The sequence below is a fragment of the Ciconia boyciana genome, chromosome 1, assembly GCF_034638445.1.
Source record: "Ciconia boyciana chromosome 1, ASM3463844v1, whole genome shotgun sequence".
Lineage (NCBI taxonomy): Eukaryota > Metazoa > Chordata > Aves > Ciconiiformes > Ciconiidae > Ciconia > Ciconia boyciana.
Genome location: NC_132934.1, coordinates 119,478,367 through 119,505,351, shown reverse-complemented (window position 1 = coordinate 119,505,351; position 26,985 = coordinate 119,478,367). Strand labels below are relative to the sequence as shown.

Here is a 26,985-nt window from a genome sequence, read left to right as displayed (position 1 = left end):
TCTGGGCGGAGTGGTTTTGTGCTTGACATCTCCAATTAGTTTCTTCAGCACACAAACAAGCTCAGCTTTTATTTTTTCATATATCATTTTCCCATCACTAACCAACTAATTGTCTTTTGACAGTCAACATCTGTCACATTAATCTCCTTTCCTCCCACTTCTCATGGGGAGACCTACAGGAGGTGGATTTTGCTATTAATTTCTATTGGCTTATCCATGCTACTGTTCTTTTTATTACTCAAAACCATATGGAATACCCATAAGATCTGAAGTTTCAAGAAATTCTTAAAATGTCAGCAGGACTCATCTTTGTGACGAACACACAAAACTGGATTTGAGAAGCAATGCTTTTAACCCTTTCCTCATCTTGTAGTTATTTTTTTAGGGACCAATCTGTGGATTGCCTTGAAAATTAAGTCAAATTTCTTTATATATATACTGCAGAAAGTCAGCACAGCAGCAGTAGGAAAGCCAGAGTTCTTTTTGAAAAACCCAAAAGAAAGCTACCAAGCCAGACCTTCAAAACTGTAAGCTACTGCTATACCATTGCTTTAAGCAGTGAGAACTCACTGACACTATGCAGAAAAAATAAATGGCAAAATACAATGCAAACATGTTAAGACAACAAATGTGTCCTACAGCGGAACCGTACCAACTTTCAACACCCTTTAACAAATAAATGCTTTGAATTAAAATGTTGGTATCAGCACAAATCGTAAACAGCAATGCATATATGATTAAAAAAATTAATCAATCCTATAGATAGACTCAAACTGTTTTTTCTAGAAGGAATAAAACTGCTCATCTATTGCTCTACTGGCAAAACAATGTCTTCCCAGAAAGTTTTCATGATAGACTCTACCAGGAGGCTGCAACAACGAAGAATCCAAATGGCTAATGTATTCAAGAGAACATTGCATATATTATAAAAGCATTCATACTGGCGACCAACATGTTTCTAGGAGACACTGCAACACTGCCTTACAGTACACAACAATTCCATGAGATTCGTCTGTTTGCATGCAAAATGATGGAAGCAAAACATCAAAACATTTTTGTACTTTCTTTGTTAACTGAACAGCTTTAAACTAAATTTGACATGTAAGATGCGGAGTTCTAGAAAATGTAATGCCCTTATAACCAAAACATATGCCAAGACATCATGACAATTGTATTCCAGGACGCTGGAGTTTGCAGCAGTGGGAAGCAGAAAATCCTGTTGAAGCTGTTCCTACGGAGTACTTGGAGACTAAGAGCTGGACTGCATGACTTACCAGAGATGAGAAATGCCTCTTGCAAAGACGTACAGGAAAGAGAAATAGAAGAAAATTCCAGTGTACTACACAAGAAGTTTAATTGCATTGCCTTGTTTACCTAAAGCCACATTACATTCTGTTGTCCAAAAAGCATCATCTATGTGCAGGTTTCTCAGTACTGGCTCTACTGAAATTCAGACCAACTTGCCCCAGCCCAGGATGCATCTGCTCTTTAGGATTATTACAATTTGATTTAGAAAGCCAAATCTGGTCCATACACTCCTCCTGAAAGGATTTACGACATTTTTACAATAATGGTAGTTCTGTCTTACCAATAAGGATGTTATGAGCCTTAGTTTTCAAGAAGTAGCTGATGCTTTTTCTTATTTAGACTGAAAATACTGGGCCTGTTTTCCTTATGTGCTAGTTTTCTATTTGAGATTTGCAGCTTTTCACTATGACACTGTTTATTGTTATTTAGCTGGGATACTTTGCTCTGTTGCTCACTGAGGAAAAATTGCTTGTTGTGCAACAGAGGAGGTCCTGCCTTAGGAATGAGGACCCAAGGTGGATGCACAATAAAACATCTTTTAGGCTATATAGATCCTGTGCCCTTTATACTCCATGGCAACAACTTTTTTTAAGGATGTCTTTGATAAATCTCACTTCCATTCTCATCCTACTAAACACATGTACAAGTTTTAATAGATAACCACTCACTCAGAAACATACAGTACTTGGGGTTTTGGTTTTTCTATTCCTACAGTTCTAAAACTCCATTTATAACATCTGCTGTGGTTTGCCTCTTCTAAGGTCTCACTAGGCTCTGCTTTCAGCCCATTTTAACCTATACATCTCAGCCCTAGTTAGTAAATAAATAAAAATCCCTTCAGTTGCCTACATGCTGACAGTCCACTCTATATCCATTACTGCTGCTTCTGCCAATCTGATCTCTCCAGCATATCCTTGTTTGGTCTGCTGTCAGAAATCAAATCCTCTTTCTTCAATTTAGCTTTTCTAAATTGCAATAAAATCATCCCAACTTTCATTTCTGCTCTCTTGCAAACTTCCAAATTTGACCCAAGTCCTGCCACTTGATAAACAGTCTGGATTCAAATCCACCTTGAAACAAAACACACAGCTACATTCTAGACATCTCTCATGTTAATTACTGGAATCCAATCTTCTGTGAAAAGTGTATTTTCCACTCAAAATAGAGCTGTTAAGCCTCATTCAACATGGCCATGAAGTTCTTCATTTAGCTTCCCTCACATGCTTTCCTAGGACCAAAACCACATAAAAAAATTTCTCAGTCTCACTTTCAGTTAATGTCTGCACAATTCCACTCCAGCTAAGGGTATTTCTCTCCCCTCTCTATGCTATTATTCACATTGGTTAGACTCCCTCCCACACAGAACATCCTTTCAATTCCAACCTTTATCCTCTTCTAAATCTTCTATCCTCGTTTTCCCTCTAGAATCTATGAACGTTGCTTAAAGTGAATTAAATTTTCCCTCTGCCATTCAGCAGAGAAGCCTGAAGTTTAAAATTTTAACTACCACCTTTGGCTTATGAAGTGTATCACATTCTCATATCATTCAGGTCCTCAAGGATAGCCACAGTGTCTGTCTTGTGACCGAACTCTGTGATGCTCTGTAACATCTAGCAAAAACCATAATAAACAACAGAAACTGCAAATCCTGTCAGGTCTAGGCAGATCATATATATTTGATAGGGCTAGTATGGATAACTTGAAATAAAAACAAGGCATCTTAATCAATAAGGAAAAAATAGTTCAACTATCATTATGAGGTGGAGAAATAAATACCAATTGCAAACTTTTCAACATAGGGTTGCTTCTGTAGAACCCCACAAAACCAGGGATATATAACAGAAAACTACAATTTGGCAAGGTGACTTTCTTTGCTTGACAGATGTAAGATATTGTGCAGTTCTAATATCCATCCATCTAAGTAAAATACATCACTTGCCAAAGTCATGCTGGATCACATACAAACTATCCTCATGAGATCAACACTCAGTAATAATTCTACTTTGTAGTCAGTTACTTGTGTAATTTTGACTAGAAAGATACTTCCATACTATTCAGAAGTTCCACAAAATGATCTTATTGAAATATATTTGTTCTATAAATCAACACAACATATTCACCACTCTGTGTCAGGTTAGAGTTTTAGATCACTTCCTCATTAAAAAAGAATGTTTCTGATGGGTTTCAACAGGAATTATCTTCAAAGGTATTTAAGATTTTTCAGTGATCAAGAATAAAATATAAGCACATGGATGGTTTAATGAAAATAATGATGGTAGAGTGATAAACAATGAAGACAAGTCACATCTATAGGTGAATCCAACCCTTCTGTAAACCAGTCCCATTCAGTCATCATTATACTTACAGGATGGAAGACTACATCCTGGAAGAGCAGCAGTTCTGAAAAGGACTTAGGAATCATGATGGATAATCATCTAAATTTACAATCTTTTAATGCAAATAACTGAGACTGAAAGATTTAAAAATGCAATCCTTGGAGGTATAAACAAACAAGCGAAAGGTTCAAGAATGTACCTGCACATACTAGACGCACACAGCAATATTGAAATTACTACCAGATGCTGTATGCAGTTCTTACGTCCACGCTTTAGAATGGATTTTAAAACATCTGAAGTTTCAGAAGAGCCATAAAAGCTTTACAGTTAGAGATTTAAGGAACTCCGTCTATATAGGTTATTAAAGCTAACATATTTTTATGTGAATAAAGTGAAATAGTTTAAAACTAGAGTAGTTATTTGTTATTCTAATAGGCAGCTAGCTATCTGATGGCCAGCAGCTGTAACTAAACAGTCCTAAAACTGAAGGAGGACTAAGAGTATGGAAAATAAACTAGCTGAATCACTCAAGAGACACGGAAAAATCCTCACACTTGAATAATCTATATGAAAATCAGCTATCTTTTTCAAACATATGTTCTACTGCACTCAAAAGATACAGACTTCATGATGCAGAAATAACTAGATTGAATTCTAGGGATAATGGCATGCCAGTCAGATTATTTCATTACCATGGTCACCTCTGGCCTTAAAATCAGCTAGTCTGTAATAGGTAGAAAGCTGCAGTGCATATAAGAACATTTCAAACTAACAGATGATAATATAAAGAACTCAAACTACAAGTACAGTCCATCAGAATCAAGCAGAGCTGTGTTCATACATCAACGATTTGTATACCTTGCTGTTTCAATTAAAAACTCAAAATTATCTGTTATGCCTCCAACTTTTACTTTCATATTTTTAAGTCTGTTTCAATGTATCTGATATTTACATATTATAGTATAATTATACCTACCATACCATGGCTTGGAGTAGGTTAATTGCATAGGAAGATTTACTATGTTTACATTTTTTCTTAAATTACTCTTTTTTTAAAAAGCACAGTAAAGAGTCTGAGGACAAATTATTCAACTGTTTATCATACATAAGACTGCATGACTATAATACAAAGGGCTTGTCTTTTCATTTAACGTTACAATATACACAGCAAGTCCGGACTAGATCTTACAATCTGAACACAGGTATTTCACCTTTTCCATGCTGTTTATGTTTACAATGCACAGAAGTCCTGTAACCAAACTGTGTAGTAAAGCACACAAAACTGGACTGTAACATAACACAGTATGCAGAAGCACTGGATTTTATGATTTCTTCTTTATGTAGATATTTTTAACTCCTTTATTTTTTGGTGCTTGCTAAGGTGTGGCAACCCGCGCACACAAAAATTACCCAGATTTCATATTACCCTTATATTCCTAGACAGCAGTAAGTACTGGATTCCTTTTTATATTGCTAGACTCAGCATCCTGTTTCTAAGGTGACAGCCTTCCAAATCCTGTAAACTTCTCTGAATTACTGAGTTAAAAAAACCCACCAACAACAACAAAAGAGAAACCACCAAAACCACTTTCATCCACAGGGTTGACGTGTCAATACAAAAGAAATATGGATCGCTTGATTTAAAAAAAAAAAAATATATCATGATTTACAAAAAAAATGGTAATCCCAAGTATTCATTCCCGTTCACATGGTAGTCAGCTGCTGCATTGCCACTGTAAGTATAAAAAATTCCACCTTTTAGTCTGAAAAAATGACTTAGCCGCATGGAATTGACCAGTATGAACTCTGAATTTTCTGCTAAATTAACTTTTAAAAGGGCTTACTGGCAGAGGTAGATCACTGCTTCTGTAATATATAATGGGCAAACAATGTTAATCTGGGATGGGCAATCAATGAATTACCCTTATTCTTTCAAATGTTTTTCATGAAGCTTTTACTTTTCATATAAATAAATCTCTGAATGGGCCTGTAAATTTTGCAACTGCCAAGCTGACTGTGTTATATTAAGGCAGCATTACCCAAAAATTAGGCACCTGTTAAATACAGCCTGCTAACCTCAGGTCTCATGTGAGTGTTTTGCTTTACTCAGACTATTATTTTGGATCTGTTCATGCAATCAAGGTCTTGCCTTCAAGTTTACAATTATGTTAATAAGGAATACAAGAATCAACTGCTGGTTTCATAGCTTCTGGATATCGTGTCCCTTTTACCTTCAGAAGCCTGAACACATTTATAATGTAACAGATGTTATAGTCTCGAAGTAGATGTCAATCTATTATGTTCAGTACACAGATTGCTGTAAATGTATTGGCTATGAATTCAACAACAGTTCCAGTTTTGTTTAAGCAATAGTACAGCCATAATTTTGAACTGACATTTAAAAATGGTCTAGTTACACCTTGTGTCAAAGTGCAGAACTGCTACATTATTGGTTACAGACATCTATGTGCTATAAAAACAGCTTTGGTACAATAAATTATCAAAAAAAGAAAATAAATTTTTGTAAAATTCACAGCATAATTGTGAGGCAAAAAAGCAGTCACATAAAATTCTGCATTTTTAAAAATGTTCAGGATGAACAGAAGACGTCTTTGTGCAGAAGTAATGGTGGAGAAACCACGTGCCGAGAAAAAGCAAAAGAAAAAAGTAAAAAGCAGGAAGGGACACAGTTGTAGCTATTTCCATCAAACGCAAACCACTACTCCTGTGACCTTCAACCAATAAGAAAGTCAACTTTATGACACACGCAAAGTGACCTTGCAATACCTTACAATAAGTGGGTCACAAAAGTCTATTTTAAAAGAAAGGCCTCTTGAATTACCCATTCTCTATGTTTTCAGCATTAAGGACTGTCTGCAAAAGCATGTCCAAAAGTGATTGCATCTGAAATGGTAGGCTCTTCTAACTTAAGAGTCCAAATCCATAAGGCCAAAGGTTATCCCAAAGACCACCACTTAGACCTCCCCAGGACTGGCCAGGACCGACCCGTTGATTGCTTCTCAGTGCACCTCAGTTATGAAACCAGTCATATTTCAATACTAACTGACTGCGGTCTCCAAAATATGAGACCCACAGAATCCCATTACAATTGCTGCTTTGATCCTCAGTAGATTCAGAAAAGGAGAGTTCTGATCACCGCCACTTAGCATGCTTAATGTGCCTTACAAACTCCATTACAACCGTCCCTTTTTACAGCTGAAGAATATATATTTGTGTAATCTGAAGGTCCCTCTTTCTTACAGTACTGCATTTCTGTGCCCATGTTTGTTTGGGGAACTAAAAAAAAAAATATATATATATATTACTCACTCCCCTCCCACCCAAAAACTTCAAAGGGCCTTTTTATAAATCATGTGCAATGCCTTTAAAAAGAAACTAGTTTGCAACTACAACTAACATTTGAACAATAATCCCTGTTGAATGAGACCAAAAAAAAACCCTCCCCCAAAAAACCAAACTATGACTAGGTTGTGGCAAGTTAAAATGGGGGAAGCAAAAGGTGAACACCACTAAGCTATCCGTTAAGGTGGGTCCGGACATGGCTCTTAAAAAGAAAAAAAAAAAAAAAACCACAAACCAACCAAAAAAAAAACCCCCCAAAAAAACAACAAAAAAAACTTCATTGTCCCTTTGCAATCTTTTCAAGTTTAAAAAAATAGTCAGCTTTGCCCTCCTGTAGCGGTTCAGTGAGTTTATCTCCTTCTGATTCAAGCAGCTTTGCACTTTGTTTTTGGAAAAACACCACTTCTATAAAAACACACAAGAAACAAACTTAGTTTCAGTTTAGTCACGAGCTAGCCACAGAACTTTGCTGAACACAAACTCCTGTCATGGGAGACTCTTCTCTATCAATCCCTTGCCTCATTGCAAGGTGTCCTTCAGTCATGTAATGAGCAGGACCAGTATTAGCAGAAAACTGGTATGTTGGATGTCCAGCTATGCCAGTTTCTTGGCGCGGATTAGAGTAGACTGTTAAATTCATGTCCATAGCTCCATTTTGTCCAAAGTCCAAGGTATTAGCAGCCACCGGGCGGTTCTGATAGGCCTGATTGCCTTGGTTACCAGTAGAGGAGGAAGATGTAGAGGAAGAAGTAGTTGAGGAAGACAGGGATGTCATGGAGTGGTGACTGTGGCCCACCTCCATAGAATCCTGGGTGGAGGAGCTGTTTGTTGGAGAATTGTAGACCCTTGGCCTGGTCCGGCTACCCAAGGCTTGCTGTCCATGATGGTGGTGGTGGTGGTGGTGATGGTGGTGGTGGTGAGAGCTATTTCCGTGATGATGATGTAATGCATTCTGTTGTTGAGGGGTTACATGGAAGGTGGTTTCTTGAACTGGATGGTTTTCAACAGTGACCTGTGTAGGAGCTTCAGTGGCTGTCCAACCAATTGGAGGAGGAAACTGTTGTCGAACCTATGTTAATAAGCAAAATAAAAATTAAAATGCTTAATCAAATCTGTCCATTTGCAATATAAGAGAGAGAATAAGTTATTAAGGTCTATGCTAACTTTTTTAAAAGTTAACCAAACCTTGCAGTTGCAAAATTATTCTAGAAATGTAAGCATGTAGTTAAGAAGCATTTCTAATACACTTTTCTAAACATACCTTAAGAAAAATGAGTTCACATTCTGGATGCTTTTTTCAAACAGTTTAAATAAGTCCAATATGTGACCCTGCTTGGGTCACAAAATTATAGAAGCAGCTTTACATAATAGCAGTAATAAACAACATTAATATTTGTACAACACCTAGAACAATAAGGCCCTGATCTCTGACTCAGACCTCTGGATACAATTAGCACACTAAGCTAAATTAATATGTTGTAGTTCATATCTTGAACAGCATCAAGAGCATTAGAGGAGTGCTACCCACTCCTCTGGAAGAACACAGCTGATTAAAGATTATTAAAATAGCAAGATCTAACTAAACACTGATTTGTTGCATAAACTAAATTGTCTGCTTGGGAGAAAAAGTTTGTTTTCTGTCAGCTGCAAAGAAGCACGTATGATCTTTTCTTTTCTTGTGAGTGTAATGCTTGGAGACTATTGCTTTTACACCTGTAGAAGTGATTCTACATCTATAAAAGTGATGAACAGAAACGATAAATCACTATCACATTTCAGTTTTATTCTTCCAGGAATAAAACAAGCTAACATACACTAATTTATATTTTTATCTGTTCTGTACTAAAATAAAAGTATTACTGAATTATTTGTAGTTAATAAATAAGTTGTTGCTTCTTTCCAAGAAGAAGTACTGAATAAACCCTAATTCAGCCAATGATAATGTTGGTCAAGTACCTGAACACCATAAAATAGAATTAAGAACTCCAGCAGGAGTCCACTGAAGTACAAGCTAGTTCTTCACTGGGTTGGAAGATGCATAGTTCTGTGTGCCCTTTGGCCCTGTGTAAGATGAAACACTGACAGCTCCACCTGACTTACTGCTACCAGTTCAAAACCTTTACCTCTGCAGAATCTGGAAATTTTTACAGCTACCTGCAGTACTTTTGCCTAAGTGAGTGACCTAAGATACACAGGACTATACAAGAGCTGGGGGTAAAAAATAAACCAAATGTGATGGCTAGTTCTATGTCTAAATGACTTCACTCCTGAAATGAAAGTGTTAATTAGTTTTAGGCATTTAATATTCTCAGAAAATTTGTATAAATCAAAACAGACCAAAGCTCTACTTAAGCATACCTGTGGGCTGTGTGTTTCACAGTCCATAGCTTGAACAGCAGCAGTGAAGTGTCCACCACTATGTCGATGCTGGTGTGTGGGGTCTGAGCGTGCCCTTCCACTGTTGCTTGTTCCAGAAGATCCACCTATAAAATCATAACATGCACAATAACTAGAGACACACAATTTACAGTAAACTGTAAAACAATGACAGCATGAACATATTTAAACTGCTTCAAGGTAAAAATACAAGACCTATGATAATCACGCACATTTTTGCTCATCTACTTTTAATTTTTTGTTGGAGCAGTTACCTGTTTCAGCTGATTAAAATAATTGTTTTGATGAGTATGACTGACATATTTGGTTTTTAACAGAAAAAATAAGATGACATTTACCTGGGAAAGATTCCTTTGATGTGATTAGGAAATATGATTTTGTTATCTGTTAATGAGAAAAACTTACCTGAGCTTGAAGATGTACTAGAGGTGGTTCCTGAAGACTGAGACTGCTCCATGGCAGGACTCGTAGACACACTGTTACTTGTGTTTGTACCTTCGTCCGCTGTTTTCTTAAAGAAACTATGCTGTAGGGCATAATAAGGTTGAATTCGTGTCTTAGGGTCATAATCAAGCATCCTTAAGATGAGGTCTTTGAACTTCAAGTAGTCAGCTACAGTATGACCCGATTCCCCAGCACGACGTCCACCTGGTCCTCCTGTTTCAACTCCTAGTATATTGTGAAGTTTACGAGTTCCGGGTGGTTTGTATTCCTGTTGGGAAGTTAGAAATTACTTGAAATCAAGTTATATATTAAGCCTTGGATGTGCATAGTTTAAACATGCCATAAAAGGAAGTAAGGCAAATAAAAGTAAGAAACTATTCAACACTACCGGAAGCGTTACTTAACCTGTCTTACAATGTGGAACAATAACAAACAACAGTAAAGCTACATTTTCGGTAAGCCAAGATGTAAAGCAAAGTAACATCTCACCATTTTTAATGTATTTTTTTTAAAAGAGACAGTCCATATTCTCATCCTAGTTATGTAACCTACCCTTTTTCCATCTTTGGTCTTCTTCAAGTTCCAAATGCCATCTGGCAACTTCTCAAAGAACTTTCTTGCTTTTGGTGCTTGGTCAAGGATGTGGGTAGGTGGTATCCCCAAAACTTCCACTATTTTATTCATTTGATCCACCTGTTCCAAACAAAGAATATTTGTGACAACATATGACAGACAGCTGAGCAGTGTGACAGAGTGATATTCTATAGTCACATGGTAAACAAATGTTAACTACCCAGACAAGTTCTAAATTAATTGTGAGCTTAAGAAAAATCCAATACGTACAAAACAAATTATTGAATAAGGAGTAAGGGGGGAGCCAGAAACAGACAATTATTAACAAGCAATTTAGAGTTCTGACAAAAGACATTGCTGTCATTGATGTTTATTCATTTTAGAATTACTAGATTTCCCTAATTTATGTATTACAATTAAACAGATGAAAGTTATGATGAGAATGAACAACAACAACAACAAAAAGTCAAATTACTTGTACTGCAATATAGCTGCATACCTCATTTGCCCCACTAAAAAGAGGCTCTCCAGTGTGCATCTCAACTAAAATACACCCAAGGGACCACATATCAATTGCAAGATCATAAGGCATTCCCAGTAGCACCTCTGGTGATCGATAAAAACGACTCTGGATATATTGGTATATCTGAAATAAAAGCATCTAAAGGTAATACACAGCATCCAAAGAGCACTATTATGATTCTGTATTACAGAACAGAACTACCATGAAATACATTTTTAGTGTAGAGAAAGCCAAGGTATCAGTGATACTAAAAAGTATCTATACATTACATTTATAAAAACATGTAAATGTTAATTCTTAAGAAAATACTAGCATTCACACTCAAAAAAAAAGAAAAGAAAAGAAAAAAGAAAGTAAAGTGCATTAGCTCGTGATGACAGTATTTTACACTTTAGGGTTGATGAGTGTAATCTCATGCAATTACAGGTAATCATACAACAAAATTTTAGTCTGGTATCACCCAAAGAAAAACTGTTTCACAAGCCACATCAGAGTTACATAACTTAAGACAAAAATCTATTGTAAAAGACCAAAAGCCACAATTATGATGTGATGAAATAAGATTAAATTATCAGGTCATTCCAGGAACTAGAAAACAACACATGGAAAAAGCAACCTTCTTCCACCTCCAACTATCCTGCTTATTTCACAAGACAGATAATTCTATCTTGACTCTAAACCTGGAGACTGGCTTAATCATAGGCCCATTAAAAAAAAGAAACAAACAAACAAAAAACCTTAACAACAACAAAACCCAAAACCCTCCAAAACCCTTCACAAAAACCAACCAAATAAAAAAATACCCAAAACAGAACCGTACTTTATATTCTAAGTAATTTTATCCAGCACTTTCCACAAAGGTCCTGGTATTTCCTTACACCTATTTAAAGTTAATTTTAATGAGGAATTACACTATGTATTTGTATTTGTGCTTCTTAACATGTCAAAATTATCTTATTATTGACCTAAACAATCGAGATCTCGTTTCACCTCCTGGTGTCTTCCTTCAACCTGTGCTGAAAAGTTTCTAGTTTATAGCAAAAAGTTCTTTTATTAATCTAAATATATGTCTCACCACTGCTTTCAATACAATATTCAATATTCTGACCTGCTCTTCCCAAACTTATTATGGGAAAAAGCAACAGGGTGCTACTGACGAGCCCCAACTCCTCAAAAGAGAATTGAGGGACTTCGTTATAGTTAGTCCATGAAGTTTCTTAAGTCTTCTCATATAATGATCCCATCTGCAGTATTACTAGTCATACTTCTGAAACCTCATCTCTTTTGTAAATGTTGCACATTTTTTGGTTGGTTTGTTTTTTGGTTGGTTTGTTTAGGTTTTTCAACACCCAGCTTTCTCAAAGCAAAAAAGGTATCACTTACAAATTTATAGATAAAACTGCCAAAAGGTACACAACTGACCTAGGAAGGCTCAAAATCCTTTTTTTTAAAGAAACTAAAGTCCAACTTCTATCTATAGAAGTCTTCCTTACCTCTGTAGCTGACAATTTTTTTCAGTGCAAACAACTAAAGCAAAGGTGGTGTTTGCTTTAGGTGACCAAACCCTGAATGGAAGTGGTCACTTGCTCAGCCAAATAGAATTCTTTCAACCAGGAAAGAGTCTACTTGTACTAGACTATAAGGTGCAAGCTGAACAGTACATCCTGATAAACTTTTCGGTGAGCAAATGGTCAGTACAAAACAAACATTTGAGAATATGATTCAAAGCTCTTCCTAAAGAAAACAGGCTTTGGCATCCAAGCAGAATTGTTTATGATCTTAATATATTAATAGTTATTGTATATATTTTAACATTTCCTAAAGCAAATATAGAGCTAATTGGCTATGCTGGATAGACTATGCTAAACAGATTCTAACAGCTCAAATAAAAAATGCACTCATCTTCAAAGTACACAGACAACAGGACACAATTACAAATTTTTGGACAACGACTTAATAGTACAGATCTATCCTAATCCAAAGAACTGTCGATGGAAAGCAATCTGGCCCTCTGTCCTGGAAATGCTTTGCACATATGCATCTTTACTTATAGTAATACCACCACTAAACTCAATTCAGTCTTTCCACAGTTGCTAAAGTGTTTCTAAAAATGGGTTAGTTATAACCAGTATCTTTAAGAGCCAGCTACTGCACTGTCTCGACCCTCAAATACCTTCTTATCTCTGAGGCACACTAAATAGAGGACATGCTAAAGTGGAAGGAGTAATACATATGGAGTAAGAAAATAATAAAAGAGTATTTTAATAGCACTGCAGACTTCTACAATCAAGTGCTGATGCGTTCTGCGTTAACACAGCATAAAAACATAACCAAGGAGAAAAGAAAGATGGAAAGTTTATCACTATGGTGAAAGTTTATCTACTGTGGCACTAAAATTCCTATTTAAAGCTCCTACAGACTGTTGATCTCTAACACCCTATGTAAAAATTAGTTACTATTTCATTTAAGTAATCATTAATAAAGTTTAAATTAGCTATCTAGGTATTATGACTTAAAAATATTAAATTTTTCATATGCATCCAACAGTAGCATAATTAGAATTTTTACTAATACTCACCCTCTGTCCAAGTTGACACGAACTGCCAAAATCAACAATCTTGATAGCACTTCGTTTGGGGTTACAGAGCAGGATATTCTCAGGTTTTAGGTCACAGTGAATGATACTAAGTTCAGGAGTTGCCAGAAAAAGCAGTGCAGTGCACATTTGCTGTGCAAATTTTCGTGTCAGGTTCAATGAGACACCTCTGAAGTTGGTGTTCCGCAACAGATCATACAGATTGTAGGACAGCATTTCAAAGACTAAGCAGAGATGGTTTCGGAACATGAAGTGGCGTTTCAAATGCACTTTAAAAAGGGGAAGAAAATAATTAACACATATACTGTGTGGTAAGTATTAAATACTAATTACAACACAATGCTTAAATATGTTAATCAATATGTAGGAAGCTGACCCATGAGTAAGATAATACAGTGTTACTTTCTTTTTTCCTGGATCTATGGTTATTTACAGAATATTGCTGCCATGCCTAGGGTACAGGGGGCCATTTTACACATCTGAAGTGTCCTCAGGTATACCTCAGTAAAGCTGTATTAATCAAAAAATTATTTAAAAGATAGAAGAGATATTTGTTCAGAATAAGCTACCACTCCCCTATTAGCAAAGGCAAACACATTTGTGGGTAAATAAAAATATCAGCAAAAAGACAAGAAGCGCAAACTGTGTGTAACGCAACCTTTGTCACAACACTTTTGATCTTTTTCAGGGGAGAGTTCATTTCTCCACGTTCCTAAAGCTGAAATTGTATTCATGTCCAAGCAGACTGGAAAAAAGTGCGCATACAGTGGCATTCTCAACAGTAAAGCAGGTATCGCACTTTATACTGAATTGTCTATTAGGAATTTCCCTTACATTTACAGAGAAAATATTTGACTATCGGATTCATTTAAAATATACTAAGACATTACTGCAATTTATAAGCTGTGACTTCAACTCATTACTTCGATTAATAAAACTGATTGATATCCCAAAGGCATTATATTCATTTCAGAAATCAGGCATAATCTCAGTTTATGAAAGCAACCAATCCAGTCCAAATCCAATTAATTTTTTTCATTAAATACGTGAAAAATTCATCACATTAATCTGTTTAGAGGCAAGTAAGGTTTACTAATCTGTCAATAATTCAGGTTGGTTGCTACAAGTAAAATAATATTGAAATAGGAAAAATAGATAAAAAGCAACACACTCGCCTTTTTGTCATAATAAAATCTTGAACCAATATTAGCACAATGAAAATTCAGACTTTCAGTTAAGGCTATTACTTGGTGTCCTATGGATTATTTTTTTTTCCCTCCATTATCATAAGCCAGTACTTCACGTGTCCCTTACACCTTACCCGTAACAATACCATTTGCCTCCACCCTGATGCCAGTTCCTGCAATACTTCGTCTAGACCTTTCATATTTTCTCATCTTTGCCATATTTCCACTATCCTCCCACCATGAAAGCACCAGAACCTTTTCATGTCCTTGTGTTCTTCCAATACTTGATTCAAATTCCTCCCCACATCACCTAAGCTTGCTGGACCTGCCAACTTGGCAAGAAACACCACTTACTCCAACTGATTTGTAACTACCAGCATGCTACTGGCCAGCTAGTACCACTTGCCACCACCACACAGCTCAAATAGTTTGGGTAAGAGCTGAACTTGCCACATCTTTCCTTCACTGAAGACATGACATTTGAATATTGCTCCTCCACCCTGCTACCAATTTTCACAAAACTTAGACCTTAATGCATTCTTACACTTGTGTTAGATCAGAAGACCAGTCAGAAGGTTTGAAGGTACTAGAGGATATCTGACAAAAGTGTAAGCAGTTAAACTTTATGTCCTTAAAAACCCAGCTACAGTGTATTTAACCATGTTCTCCCTGAAGTCTATGTTTTACATCACACAGTATATTGTAATACTTGCAATGCTTTCAGCCTTATTCAGCTATTCTCAGCATCATGTATCTGAAAGCCTACACAAGGTGAATTGTCCACATGTCCTATGGACAACTTATTTTTTACATTAATATGCTGAATGCTTCAATTAAGTCTTGTTGCAAATGATCATAAGCAACTGTTCCTATACTTATAAATATCGTCCAGTGAAGTGCTTAGAGATCTCAATTTTCCATGGCCAGTTTTTGCACAGCATGCAATACAAGGTATTCATTCAAAACATTATCTATTTGGGTTTTTTGATCCTTACTGATGCTGTCATGTTTATTAAATACTGTGTTAAATAAAAGGGGAACTATTCAAATATACCCTAATAGATTTGGAAATCAGCTTGAAACAAGCCTAAAACAAGCCTAAAATCACTTGCCTAAGAAAAGGCAGTACCTATTATTTCTCCACTGTTCAAAATTTGTTTCAGTACTGCTCTCTATATAAAGCCATCCTGCCTTAACTCACAGAGGGAGATTATATGATGTTTTGGTCCATTTCATTTTACCTGACGTTACAAAACAGACTCTCTAAAAATTTAAAATTCCAAGAGCTTATTTGATGATGCCTATAGTGTCTTTATTTACTGTGTATTAATCTCAAACTGGTCATGTCTTTAAGGTTCCTAAAACTTCTTTTTGACATAGTATGCTGTCAAGTTTAGTTTTTGTTTTATGTAAACATGTTATTAATAAATTTAAGTTAAAAATACCTTAAAAACTTTTACACTAAATACATAAAATGTATTCTAAAGATAATATTCTATAAAACAAGTTAAAATGTAACTGAATACTCATCAGATAATTTAATACCAATGTATATTAACATCATTTCAAAGCTTTTTTTCTAAACTACAGAAAGAAAAATTAGTAATCCAATATATACATGCAAATCAGAAAAGCATAGCTGTTAGTATTTCAGCTTCTGGAAAAACTAAAGGATGCATAAAACCATTTTCATTTTCCTTAATCACTGTTTTTCATACTTCTCCATCTCTCTTTATAACATGCTGTTGCTTTTCTTCCATCATATTTTTGCCCAATTCTCCACTCCAGAGGACAGAGAGGATTTAATAAACTTTTTACACAAGCTGACTTAATTTCATCATTATTATAAAGTTCAAGTAGCATTATTATAATAAGTCAAGGGAACAGCATTCAAATCTACAGGAACCATCAAAATTATAAGCTTTAACATATTTTCTGAGCTATAAACAGGCAAGTCTTAATATTTACACAAGTCTTATCTCAGTTTTGTTGTATGAAATTTTGAGCTTTTTAAACATGCACGATCAAAAAATAATGATTAAGCTAGCCATAAAACTACTGTATGATGCTGGTTTACATTAAATATGCATGCTCTTATCCATGACAGTTCTGAGATAATTTAAGATACATCCAAAGTAGTGAAAGAGATGCAAACTACCACAGATCACAGCTTCTGTGGAAAACCCAGTCCATGGCAACTTCTTCAGGTGTCCATATCATTAACTGGAAAAAGAAAATTCTACAAAAGATCTCAACGCTACAAAGTAACAAGGCTGTTATCCCAAATAATTTTATATATTCTTCTTCTGAATCTGGTCCTGTTGCAAAGCAAACTGTAAAATTTGCACTAAATAATATTAATAATTTTAAATGTTGTATTATTCTTTTCATTTCTTTAGCACCAGAAGCATGTTCATAATTTGATTAAATAAAAATGAAGAATAACTATTGAAATACCTATATAGTACTTCATCTCAGTGTCATGTTTGTTCATAAGCTCAAGCAGTCGCACTTCAATCTGGGCTTGGTTTAAGAAAGCCTTCTTGTTTTTTATTATTTTGATGGCCACCCACTCCTGTTCCACTCGATCATAAGCCTTTACAACCTGAAAGAGAAAAGTCAAATACATCACTAAAAATCTCTTGCGTTTTCAAAATACAGCAAAACTCACTTTCTAAACTATCTTCACTTTCTGAATTCAGAGACAACATTTTTAGAACTTCTGCTCTTTCCAGTTGAATTTCTTTTCTAAAATGTCTTCTCTTACTTGATACTACAATAAAGCCACAATTGATCATGTGATGTTTATTGCAGTGATGTCACAAAATAGAACTGAGGCTCCACTGAGCTTCACTGAGGCTTCACTAAGGCAAGCATTATATCCAAATGCAATTATCAAATCATTAAAAACAATACTGTAAAATGACTGGCAAAATCTGAGAAAAATTAACAAAAACAACAAAAGAAAAGCTTCATCCTCCCTCAAGCCTTTTTCTCAAGCCTTGGCTACAGCTACGAACAGTCAAAACAAATGTTACTAAGTAACATTTGTAATAGGTAATCCCTAGCACTAGACTATTGTTTTAATTTAAAAACCCAAGCCAAACAGCTAAAAATGTGAACCGATAGCAAAAGGCTGAGGATTTGCTCATTGCAAATTGCTTTACCAGTTCTACATACTGAAGCATATTCAAACGTTATCTGTAGTAACAAGAACCAGCACAAAACACGAGTGTCTTGAGCAGGCACTCAGTGTAATAGGATTAAGAAAAAAAGAGTTTAATTTCAAAATGAAACAGGAATACCACTTCAAGTGAAATGCATATTATGATTCACATGAATTATAGGTTGCTCAGCTGATACACATTACCTGTCCAAAGGATCCTTTGCCTATTAAAGAGTCAATTTCATAACGATCCATCCACTTCTCCCCATTTTTTACAATATAGTCATAGTTGTCATCATCATAGCCATCGTTGTAAACTTTTCTCTCCTTTTTGTGACTGGAGTCATCTCCTTGGCCCTGCTGATGCCGCCTTTTTTTTTTTGCATAGTAAACCTAAATGTGAAAAGTATGTTGTTTAAGAGCACTTTTTAGAACATCAGTTCAATAAAGAATAGAATCAGCTTTTATAATCATCATACCTAATCCTGTGATTTTAAAATACAACTTCTACTACTGGAAAAACAATCCCCTCCTGCTACCACTTTATTTGAAGTCAAGTTATTATACCAAAGCAAAGTCTTAATGAATAATTTAAAAACTCAGAAAGCAGATCTAAATAAATGTACTAATAACACTGATCCACAGAGTTCATAAGTGCAAAAAGAAAAGATACATCACATTATGCTATACACATAACAAAATTAAAAATGCTAAGTAGCCTGGAAACAAGAGTTATCAGTTGCTCCTTCCACAAGACTGGAAAAGAAGAATTCCAAGGAAGTCAGTAATCACTGCAGAAATCCCTTCACATTGCCTATAATTGCCAAAGAGTTAGAAACTAACTGATGCTTTCCTATATTAACGACATAATTTTTATATGTTACATTTGCCAATAATATTTAATTAAATAATTTAGGGAAAACACTTTAATATTTTCCTTAAAAGTCCTTAGACACATTTATAAAGGTTTATAGCATGAGCTAAAAGAGTGTTTGTGCCACTTGTATTTCCTTACCATGCAACAGAAAAGCTCAACTTTTCTTTATAAAACAACAGGAAATAAATTCCAGGATAAAAAATTTTGTATGTGCTGGACAGAAAGCAGGACCATGACATCAATGATCTCAAATGAGATGTGAACAACAGAAAGGAAGCTTGATTTTTCTTATCTCTTCATGAGATTATTCATAGAAAATATACTTAATAATGTATTGTAAACAAAAACTTCACATTGATGCACAGTACAAGATAGCTGGAGCCATTACCTCATTAATATGCTTATATGTTTTGATCAAATCTACGGAGAGTTTCCTCAACGGAGCAGTGGCTGGATCACGGAAAGTTTGCGGCATCCGCCTCTGTAATATGACCATATCATAACTTAGGAAAAAAGCTAGGACTTTAATTATATAATTACTACATCAAATCGTGATATTCCTCACAGAAATTAGTTATTTCATTGCAACATTTTTTTCTTTAAGCTGACATTAAAAAAAGAAAAACAAACATAGGAATCAAAAGAAATTAACAGTTAAGTTACTTTAATATATTTAATTAATCAAAACAAAACAAATCCCAAGATTCCTACCTCTCCTCCCATTATGCCTAACAGGCTTAATCGCAATAAACAGTTTTTCCCTCAGGTAAAAATATAGCTCCTTTGACAACAGAGATTCTTGCTGACATTACTCCTCTACCTCATGACTGATACATGAACTGTAACCATATTTAATGTATAGCTGCATTAAAACCACAAATGGAAGTTAACAGTAATAACTGCTGGAGAACTGTGGCAGTTCCCCACATTTAAACTGTATTAAATTCCAAATAAAAAAACCTCAGATCTACCATGCTTTGCAATATCCAGGCCTAAATCTAAATCTAAAATCTAAAGAAATCTAAAGCATGCACATGAACACCATATCTACTTTCAAAGTTTTAAAACAATGTCCCTGAAAAGGTAGTTATGTTCCTCATCTATGTTTCCTAAAATTGACTACATTTAGAACAAAACCATCTTCAACAGCAGGACATTTTTCTAATTGGTCTCCTGAAGAAACAAGACTTATGTGTGATACAATTCTTTGTGTGCCTCTTTTTTTCTTTGCACACATACGCCATGTAAATTATGGATCTACCAATCATCTTCTATTCCTCCTTAAGATTTGTTTGACATCTCAGAAGATAAAGTTCCTGAAAAGATAAAATTCTAAGTGGCAAGCTGGAGGTGAGTAGTATCCCTAGTAAAGAGAAGGCAGAAAAAACTAAGTCACAAACCATTTCATTTGAGTAAAGCTGGCTACCTGCTCAGCAGACACTTACTTAACAGCACAACTGTACCACCAGACCAGTTCTGGCAACTTCTCTGTCTCACCCAGTGAGAGTGTCAGATGGGGAGCTAGGAGAGAGAGTGGTGAGGTTGGTGTGACTGGTCCCCTAGCCTGCCTCTCTCTGTTCCCTCTCTTCCCAATGACAGAAAACCACAGGGCAAGTTTAAGCAATTCCATTGGAGAAAAGCTTGTTTCATGTATGTTAAAGCTTCTTCAACTTTCTTATTGTTAAGAGGGTTAGGTGACCAAGCACCACCACACACAGCCTTACAACTCTCATCTCCCATTATCTCATCTCATGCCATTAAAAATGCTCACACTCATAACTCTCTCGACTTCCAAGTGCTTAATCTCACCTGCTGCCTCCTATTACAGCTAAACTGATATGCAGCCTCCTGCAGAGCTGAGGAAAGTGCATAAGCCGTCAGCAAAAATAATGAAACTGATTTTTTGATATAAAATTGCTGAACTAATAAATGAACTGGAAAAGTGTTAACTGTTCCTCTATCTTTTATGGTATTACTTAATACTTACAATGGTGGCTGTGCATATAGCTTATTTGTTTTGCTCAATGGCCAAATAAAAAAAATCATGTTGAAGTGACCCAAAAAAGTCTTCACAAACAGAAGCGAAAAAGAGAGTTTGTGCTTCTGAAATTGGACCTGAACTCAGGTACCCAAGCAACCATATGAGAAAGCTAAGCTCAGGCTCTCCTCCAGTGGATGCGCAGACTGCACGGGGGTAAAAAAAGAGAGCGCAAGCAAGAGCGAAAGAGCAAAACAGAGCGTGAACAAGCGAGAGAGCTAAAGAGAGGGGGGGAAGGCAAGACACTTCCAGTAAGCTTACTGCATCTGCGTGAGGCTGGGACTCCCAACAGGCACAAAATTCAGTGGAGCTGAAGGCTCCCAAGAAACGGCAATTCAAAGTTTTGATGCACACCACTCCAAATACACCCACATAACATTTTTACACCCCTGCAAGACTGCTAACTTGCGGTCTTTTTGATTCGGGAATGTTCCTCAGAGACAATACGATACAGTTAAACTTCCCTCAGGGAATTTTAAGCAAGTCATGCCCTAGGTGTTTGTTCCAGTCAATTCACTTTTGGATATGCCCACTACCATCAATTTCCCTTAAGCAGTTTTACCAAATTAATTCCTTAATTCTTTTTTATTACAAGCACAACTATTTTGTAAACATCAGGAAAGTCTGTTTTAACGTTTCCTAAACAAACTAGTTGACATTTACAAAACATTTTTGTTTCTTCCTTTCATCTGTCAAACAAATGTGAGCCATTAAACATATCGCACCTAAATATGATATCTTTTGGTTCTCTCCCACAGCACTGTTAAACAACTAAATGGCATCTAGTCCCAATCCCAACTGTCACTGTTACAGGCTCTTCAAATGCAAGCATTTCCTTTAGATTTCTTAATCTGACTTAAATAGATTATTGGAACACAGGAACACTGGTAGATTTTGCTGGTAAAAGAAACCATACTGCAGTGCACGAATACTGGCAAGGACCAGTCTCTGTCCTATGCTGACATGACCAGCACAGGGTTTTGAGGAAAGAGTCTCAGTGTGGAAGAACTCCATAGTTCAGCTCAACTATTCGGACATAAGGTTGCTCTAATTTGGAAAGGGAATTTGTAGGACAAGTATTCATGTTTATTTTCTGATTTATAAGTCAAATTTGCTTGCTTACTTAAAAAAAAAAATCTTCTAATTTCAACTCTGAAATAAGCGGGGGGGGGGAATTTGTTGCTGTTCCCTAATCATAAATAATTAAAATTCTGCAGGCTACCCCTACGTTGTTTGCAGCCAGTACCTTATTTGAAAATTGTGCTTTTAATTGTGCATTTAGACAGTCACACATTTCTGAGGACGCACTTTAACCTGTATGAACTTTTTAACAGGTACTATTTTGCTACCCTGGGTTCATACAGCTTTGGGTGGGAGAGGAGAAAGAATTGACCTTCTCTTCCTTCCCCTGTTATACTGCAAAATTTGTAACATTCTCTTCCTTTTCCAAGATCCTTCTGGAGACTCTTGCTCCCTTCTTCCTGATGATGGAAGACTATGGAAAAAAGTGGTCATCATCCATTTTATACAGTAACACTCTCAAATTCTTTATCATTGGGGTAATACTGATTTCCCTCTTGGCTTCAAAGAATGTTCAACCACAAAAGGAAGCGGGGGGGGGGGAAGAAAAAGGAAAGAAAAATCCTATTGCACAAGCTTCAGTCTCTATCTGGTGGCCAGATAGCAACACTGCAACCTCAGATCTTCCTAAAGATAGAACACAAATCAAAAGAGATGAAAGAGATGCTTGTATTTCAAGACTGAGAGACAAGAAACTACTTTAATTACAATTATATATGTCAGTAAACACCCATCACATTCTGACTGGTCCACACTCACGCTTCAATGGAAACAGTATAGCCACCTGGGATGGTACCATGATGAAAATTGCAAGTAAGGAACTGAAATTTGATTTTCTTATCTATTAACTAAACACACATGGCACAGTGCTGAGAAGCAACCTGTAACTAGTCTAAACAATGAAGAATCAAATAAACACAAAAAAAGGCAACCAGGACCCCACATATGTGTACTTGACACATTTGAAACAAACCATGTTTTAAGGAAACTATGACTTTTAATGCAGGTATGTTATTTTAACTAGCATAGTCTTTGAGGTTTAATGAATGAAAGAAGAGACAACGTATTTCTCTCTCTTTGGACATATGCTTTGTTATCTAAAAAACAGATGGCACTGTTCCTTATTAAATGCATTTTATTTTGATTATGGGAAATTCTGAGCAGATATATATATTCTGTTAACGGAATGCTTTAATTCAGATGTTTTTTAAAAAAGAAAGATCCATCACCATCCACATTCATTTAAAAAGAAAGAAAGAAAAAAAAATAAATTCTGCTTGCCTATAGTATATGTTCCATTTTACAAACAGAATAAATAATGAAGATTTTATATTATAAGGGTAACTTTTAGCAAGAATTCCAATTGTAATGACCTATTTAATAGACTCCCATATTAAAGAACTGAATGGACCAGTCTCATCTCCTACGCCACTTGTTATTCAAAACCCTTCTTGCATCACAATAATATAGGACAGGAAGTCAACGTTAATCCCATACCGTGGTGGGCAGCCACATAATAGATAGTGTTTCCAGAGGGTCAACAAAACAGATGTTTAACTGCTGTAACCAAAAGCCACAGTAACACTTCCCCATAATATAAAGCAAACTTCAGATTTTTAGAGAAATTACCTAAGAGAAAAAACCCTATGTGCCAGAGAACAAAACAAGAGAAAACCAAGACTATTCTTCAAACTGACTGTACTCGGAGCCAGAACTGTATGCAGGTAGGGAGAGAATTTCAGTCCTATTACTTTAATAATTGACTTGTGTTCTGTGAGTATTTCCCTCCTATTCTGGCTTCCTTCCCCAAATAAATAAGGTTGCTGAATAAAAGTAATAGTAAGAAACAGTAAGTTTAAAGTTAATTAAATAAATAAAACCAGCAAGGAAAGAGGGGTCATCTGCCAAGATTTTATCCTGCCTGATTCAGCCCAACCATTTTAAAAAACAGCAGTGGGGAGCAGGGGGAGCAAGAGAAAGGGAATGAAAAACCCCACTCGAAATTCTTGTTATTGGAACATAAACATATTTTTCTAAAAAATGTCCGAGATAGATGGAAAGTGAGAGAAATGCTTTTACTGAAATGAATTGCATGCTCACATTCATGACAGAGTCTGGTGAAGTCTGACCATCACTAATAATAATGTTGTTGATTAGGTAGCTGAAGTAACTGAACTAAGGATTTGCTACTGCCTGCTAGAAGACATTAACTTTGCAATGATCTAGTTGCAATCAATAAAATCTCTGGCCAATATCTGGTCAGTAAAACCTAGAATTTTGCAGGTGATAAGTGATCTTAGACACATATAGAGAGAAAGATGTTTAGCAGTCAGCCTGACCTTTGAATTTCAGGTGCTTCATGAAAGCTGAACTGTTGGAATTTGTTACCAAAATGTGCCCAGGAACCTCACCTCAACTTCTTTATCAGATAAATCAATTTTCCAGTCTTTTGTACTTAACTGAAAAAAGTTTCAGGCAATCTGAGTATCCATGATGAAGATAAACATTAGCACAGCACAAAGAAATGCTTGTTTGAAGTTGTGAAAACTTTTAAGCTCTTATCTTATATTCACATCAGGCTACGCTGAACTCTCAAGATGCAACTGGTTGAAACTGGACAAAGAGATATTGCTGTTTGTTACTGCTAAAGGAGAAAGGTCCCACAGATCTCATCTCTTCTATTGACTCTAGGCCACACGCTCTTGCTGCCTTCCTGAAGCTGGTTCTGGCACTCATCAGAGAGGTAAGACCATACAACCAAGAGCAGGACCCCATCCTGCCAGCAGGCCTGGTACTTGGTGAATCACAGATTTAAAGGAAACCTTTACAATCCAGCAGTTTTCGGGAAACAAAAGCCTTAAGCCTAACTACTGAAGAAAAAAAAATAAAAAAGGACAGAGCTGGAAGTTTTTAGCTGTAATTTAAAACCTCATAAATAAGTGAAAAACAAAGCAATGTGGTTGGCTTTGAACTATCTTCCTGTTATTTGTTCCTTGCAAATGATGAGATGAGTAAATTTTGGCCACCATAGCCATAAAGCAATAGGTGCAAGAGAAGATTATGTAAATAATATTTTAAGGGTAACGTATAATATAAATACACATAATTTATATAACTTAAATATAAATTGTCATTACTGTTTCCTAACCTTTAATCTGCAACTGCAAATTATTAATAAAATACCAGAATATGGTCTGCAAGCCATTACAAATCAAAAAACAAGCAGGACAAAGCGGGAATAAAAACAATAAATTAACATTCAAGGCCTAGCTTCCCCATTATTTGGTTATGAATGAAAATCATTACAGGAACTTGAACAAGACAGTGCTCCTCCAAAAAAGGAGTCAGTCCTCAGTAAAAAGAAAGACAAAAATAACCTGAAAAAACGTAATAAGGCAGATCACCTTTCCTGTTTATCAAAATGACATTGTTTACAGAAAATGCTGCTGTTCTACATGCTAAAACTTAACAGCTACTCTTAGCAACTGACAAGCAGTATCCTTATGTATCTTGCTGCAGCCTGAAGAAATTTACTTTCAGAGAGGAAGTACTTACTATCTATTATTTCTATAAAACTTCAGCATCCCAAAAGCTGAGACTTCATCCTGGGTTTTATTTTCAAGCAACTCAATTTTGTCTGGATTTGGACAGAATACTATGTTTACAAAGTTCAGTGAACGCAGCAATCAAGAAAGTAACCTTTGTAAGCACTGGTATTCTCGATTCTGTCAACGAAAGATTCACTCAAATATATGCTAAGCTGTTCTGCAAATTATTTAGCAGAAGCGAGTCTACTGAAACGATGGAATATTTCAGGGAGGCTAGGCAGAGCTCTGCCTGGCAGTAAGGCTGGCCATGCAGTGCGGCACTCTGGCCAGCAGATGGTGGCTGGAGCTCGGGAAAGAATTGTGCTTGGTGGTCCCGGCACAACCACCGCCGGCCTTGGGAGAGTCCTGCTTCATTGACCCATCTGGCTACTGAATCAACAAGGTAATGGGGGCACTCTCTGGAGCAAAGGGGCTGGCAACTCGCTGTTAATCAGCTGTTGGACGCTTGCACCCAGATGGGCTACTTGTAGGCTGCTGAAACCGGTGGCACCAAAGCTGACCCAATGGTCTAGGCTGCTCCCGACTACTGTTGCATTAAGGAATTCTGGGGAGCTGAAGCTCAGAGACATAACTTCTTGTCTGTCTGACTGAATGCAAGACACTGCATTAAAAGGATCTACCCTTTAAGAATTACACTTCTTGTACCTGCCGAAAGTCACCTTTCTCTTCCTCCTATTTTTTATGGCTATTAGATCAATCTATCAAGCCTTCTAAAAAAGAAACAGACATCCAGCCTATCCTTTTTGCTGCCCAAGTTAAAAACATGATCTTCTTAACGATACGTACTTGAAAACATAGAAGTACGTCACCTTCTGTGACTGAAGAGCATTTGCTGTTACTAAAAGGTTAGTCTGGTGTTACAAGCTTTAAAAACAGACAAGCACACAACAACAGAAAGAACTACTGGTGGGATTCCAAAAGAGGAATGAAACAACCACACAAGGACGGTTCAGAAAATGATCCCTGCAAGAGTTTTTCAGAATTGACATATACAGGACAGAACTGCTTTTATTAAGGACAGAGAGAAACAAGTTGCAGCATATTCAAGGCAATACTTCGCATAAAAAGGATTCCTGTAGAAATGTTGTAAGGAAAGAATCTGTAAGATGTATGTATCATTTAGGCATGAAAACGTAGACGGTACGCAGATTACATCTGGAGCAAAAGGCAAGATGGTAGTCCACAGCAATGGAGAAACGCAAGACAGCACAAAGCCTTCAACAATAAAGAGTCATGGCTTTTATAAGAAGAAAAAAAGAGTTATATTTACGTTTTAATCAAGATGAACTACAGCTGACAAAAGGGTTATTGAAAGAGAAAGAACAAGAAAATTTTTTTGCACAGAGAGACTGTCTAGAGCAGACGATTTCACTCACCAGCATAAAGATGTTAGCTGGATTTGGTTTTGCAGATAAGATTAACCAGAAGTGCAGTGCAAGGCAAAAAGCCATTGAGACCCCCCCCAACAGAGGCTCATATAGAACCTCCA

General features: G+C 36.2%; 1 protein-coding gene across 1 annotated transcript in view; it reads right to left on the bottom strand.

The window, feature by feature from the left end:
• Nucleotides 1-5,842: 5,842 nt before the first annotated feature.
• The window catches only part of DYRK1A (dual specificity tyrosine phosphorylation regulated kinase 1A), an 85,810-nt gene continuing 64,667 nt past the window's right edge, over nucleotides 5,843-26,985 (bottom strand). The window contains exons 4-12 of the mRNA XM_072846629.1: nucleotides 19,159-19,251; nucleotides 18,098-18,286; nucleotides 17,185-17,332; nucleotides 13,523-13,809; nucleotides 10,921-11,067; nucleotides 10,401-10,541; nucleotides 9,810-10,116; nucleotides 9,366-9,490; nucleotides 5,843-8,076 (exon numbers count right to left, since the gene is read on the bottom strand). Coding sequence (XP_072702730.1) covers nucleotides 7,453-8,076; nucleotides 9,366-9,490; nucleotides 9,810-10,116; nucleotides 10,401-10,541; nucleotides 10,921-11,067; nucleotides 13,523-13,809; nucleotides 17,185-17,332; nucleotides 18,098-18,286; nucleotides 19,159-19,251 — 2,061 coding nt within the window. The 3' untranslated portion in view covers nucleotides 5,843-7,452. The remainder of the gene's footprint in view (nucleotides 8,077-9,365; nucleotides 9,491-9,809; nucleotides 10,117-10,400; nucleotides 10,542-10,920; nucleotides 11,068-13,522; nucleotides 13,810-17,184; nucleotides 17,333-18,097; nucleotides 18,287-19,158; nucleotides 19,252-26,985) is intronic.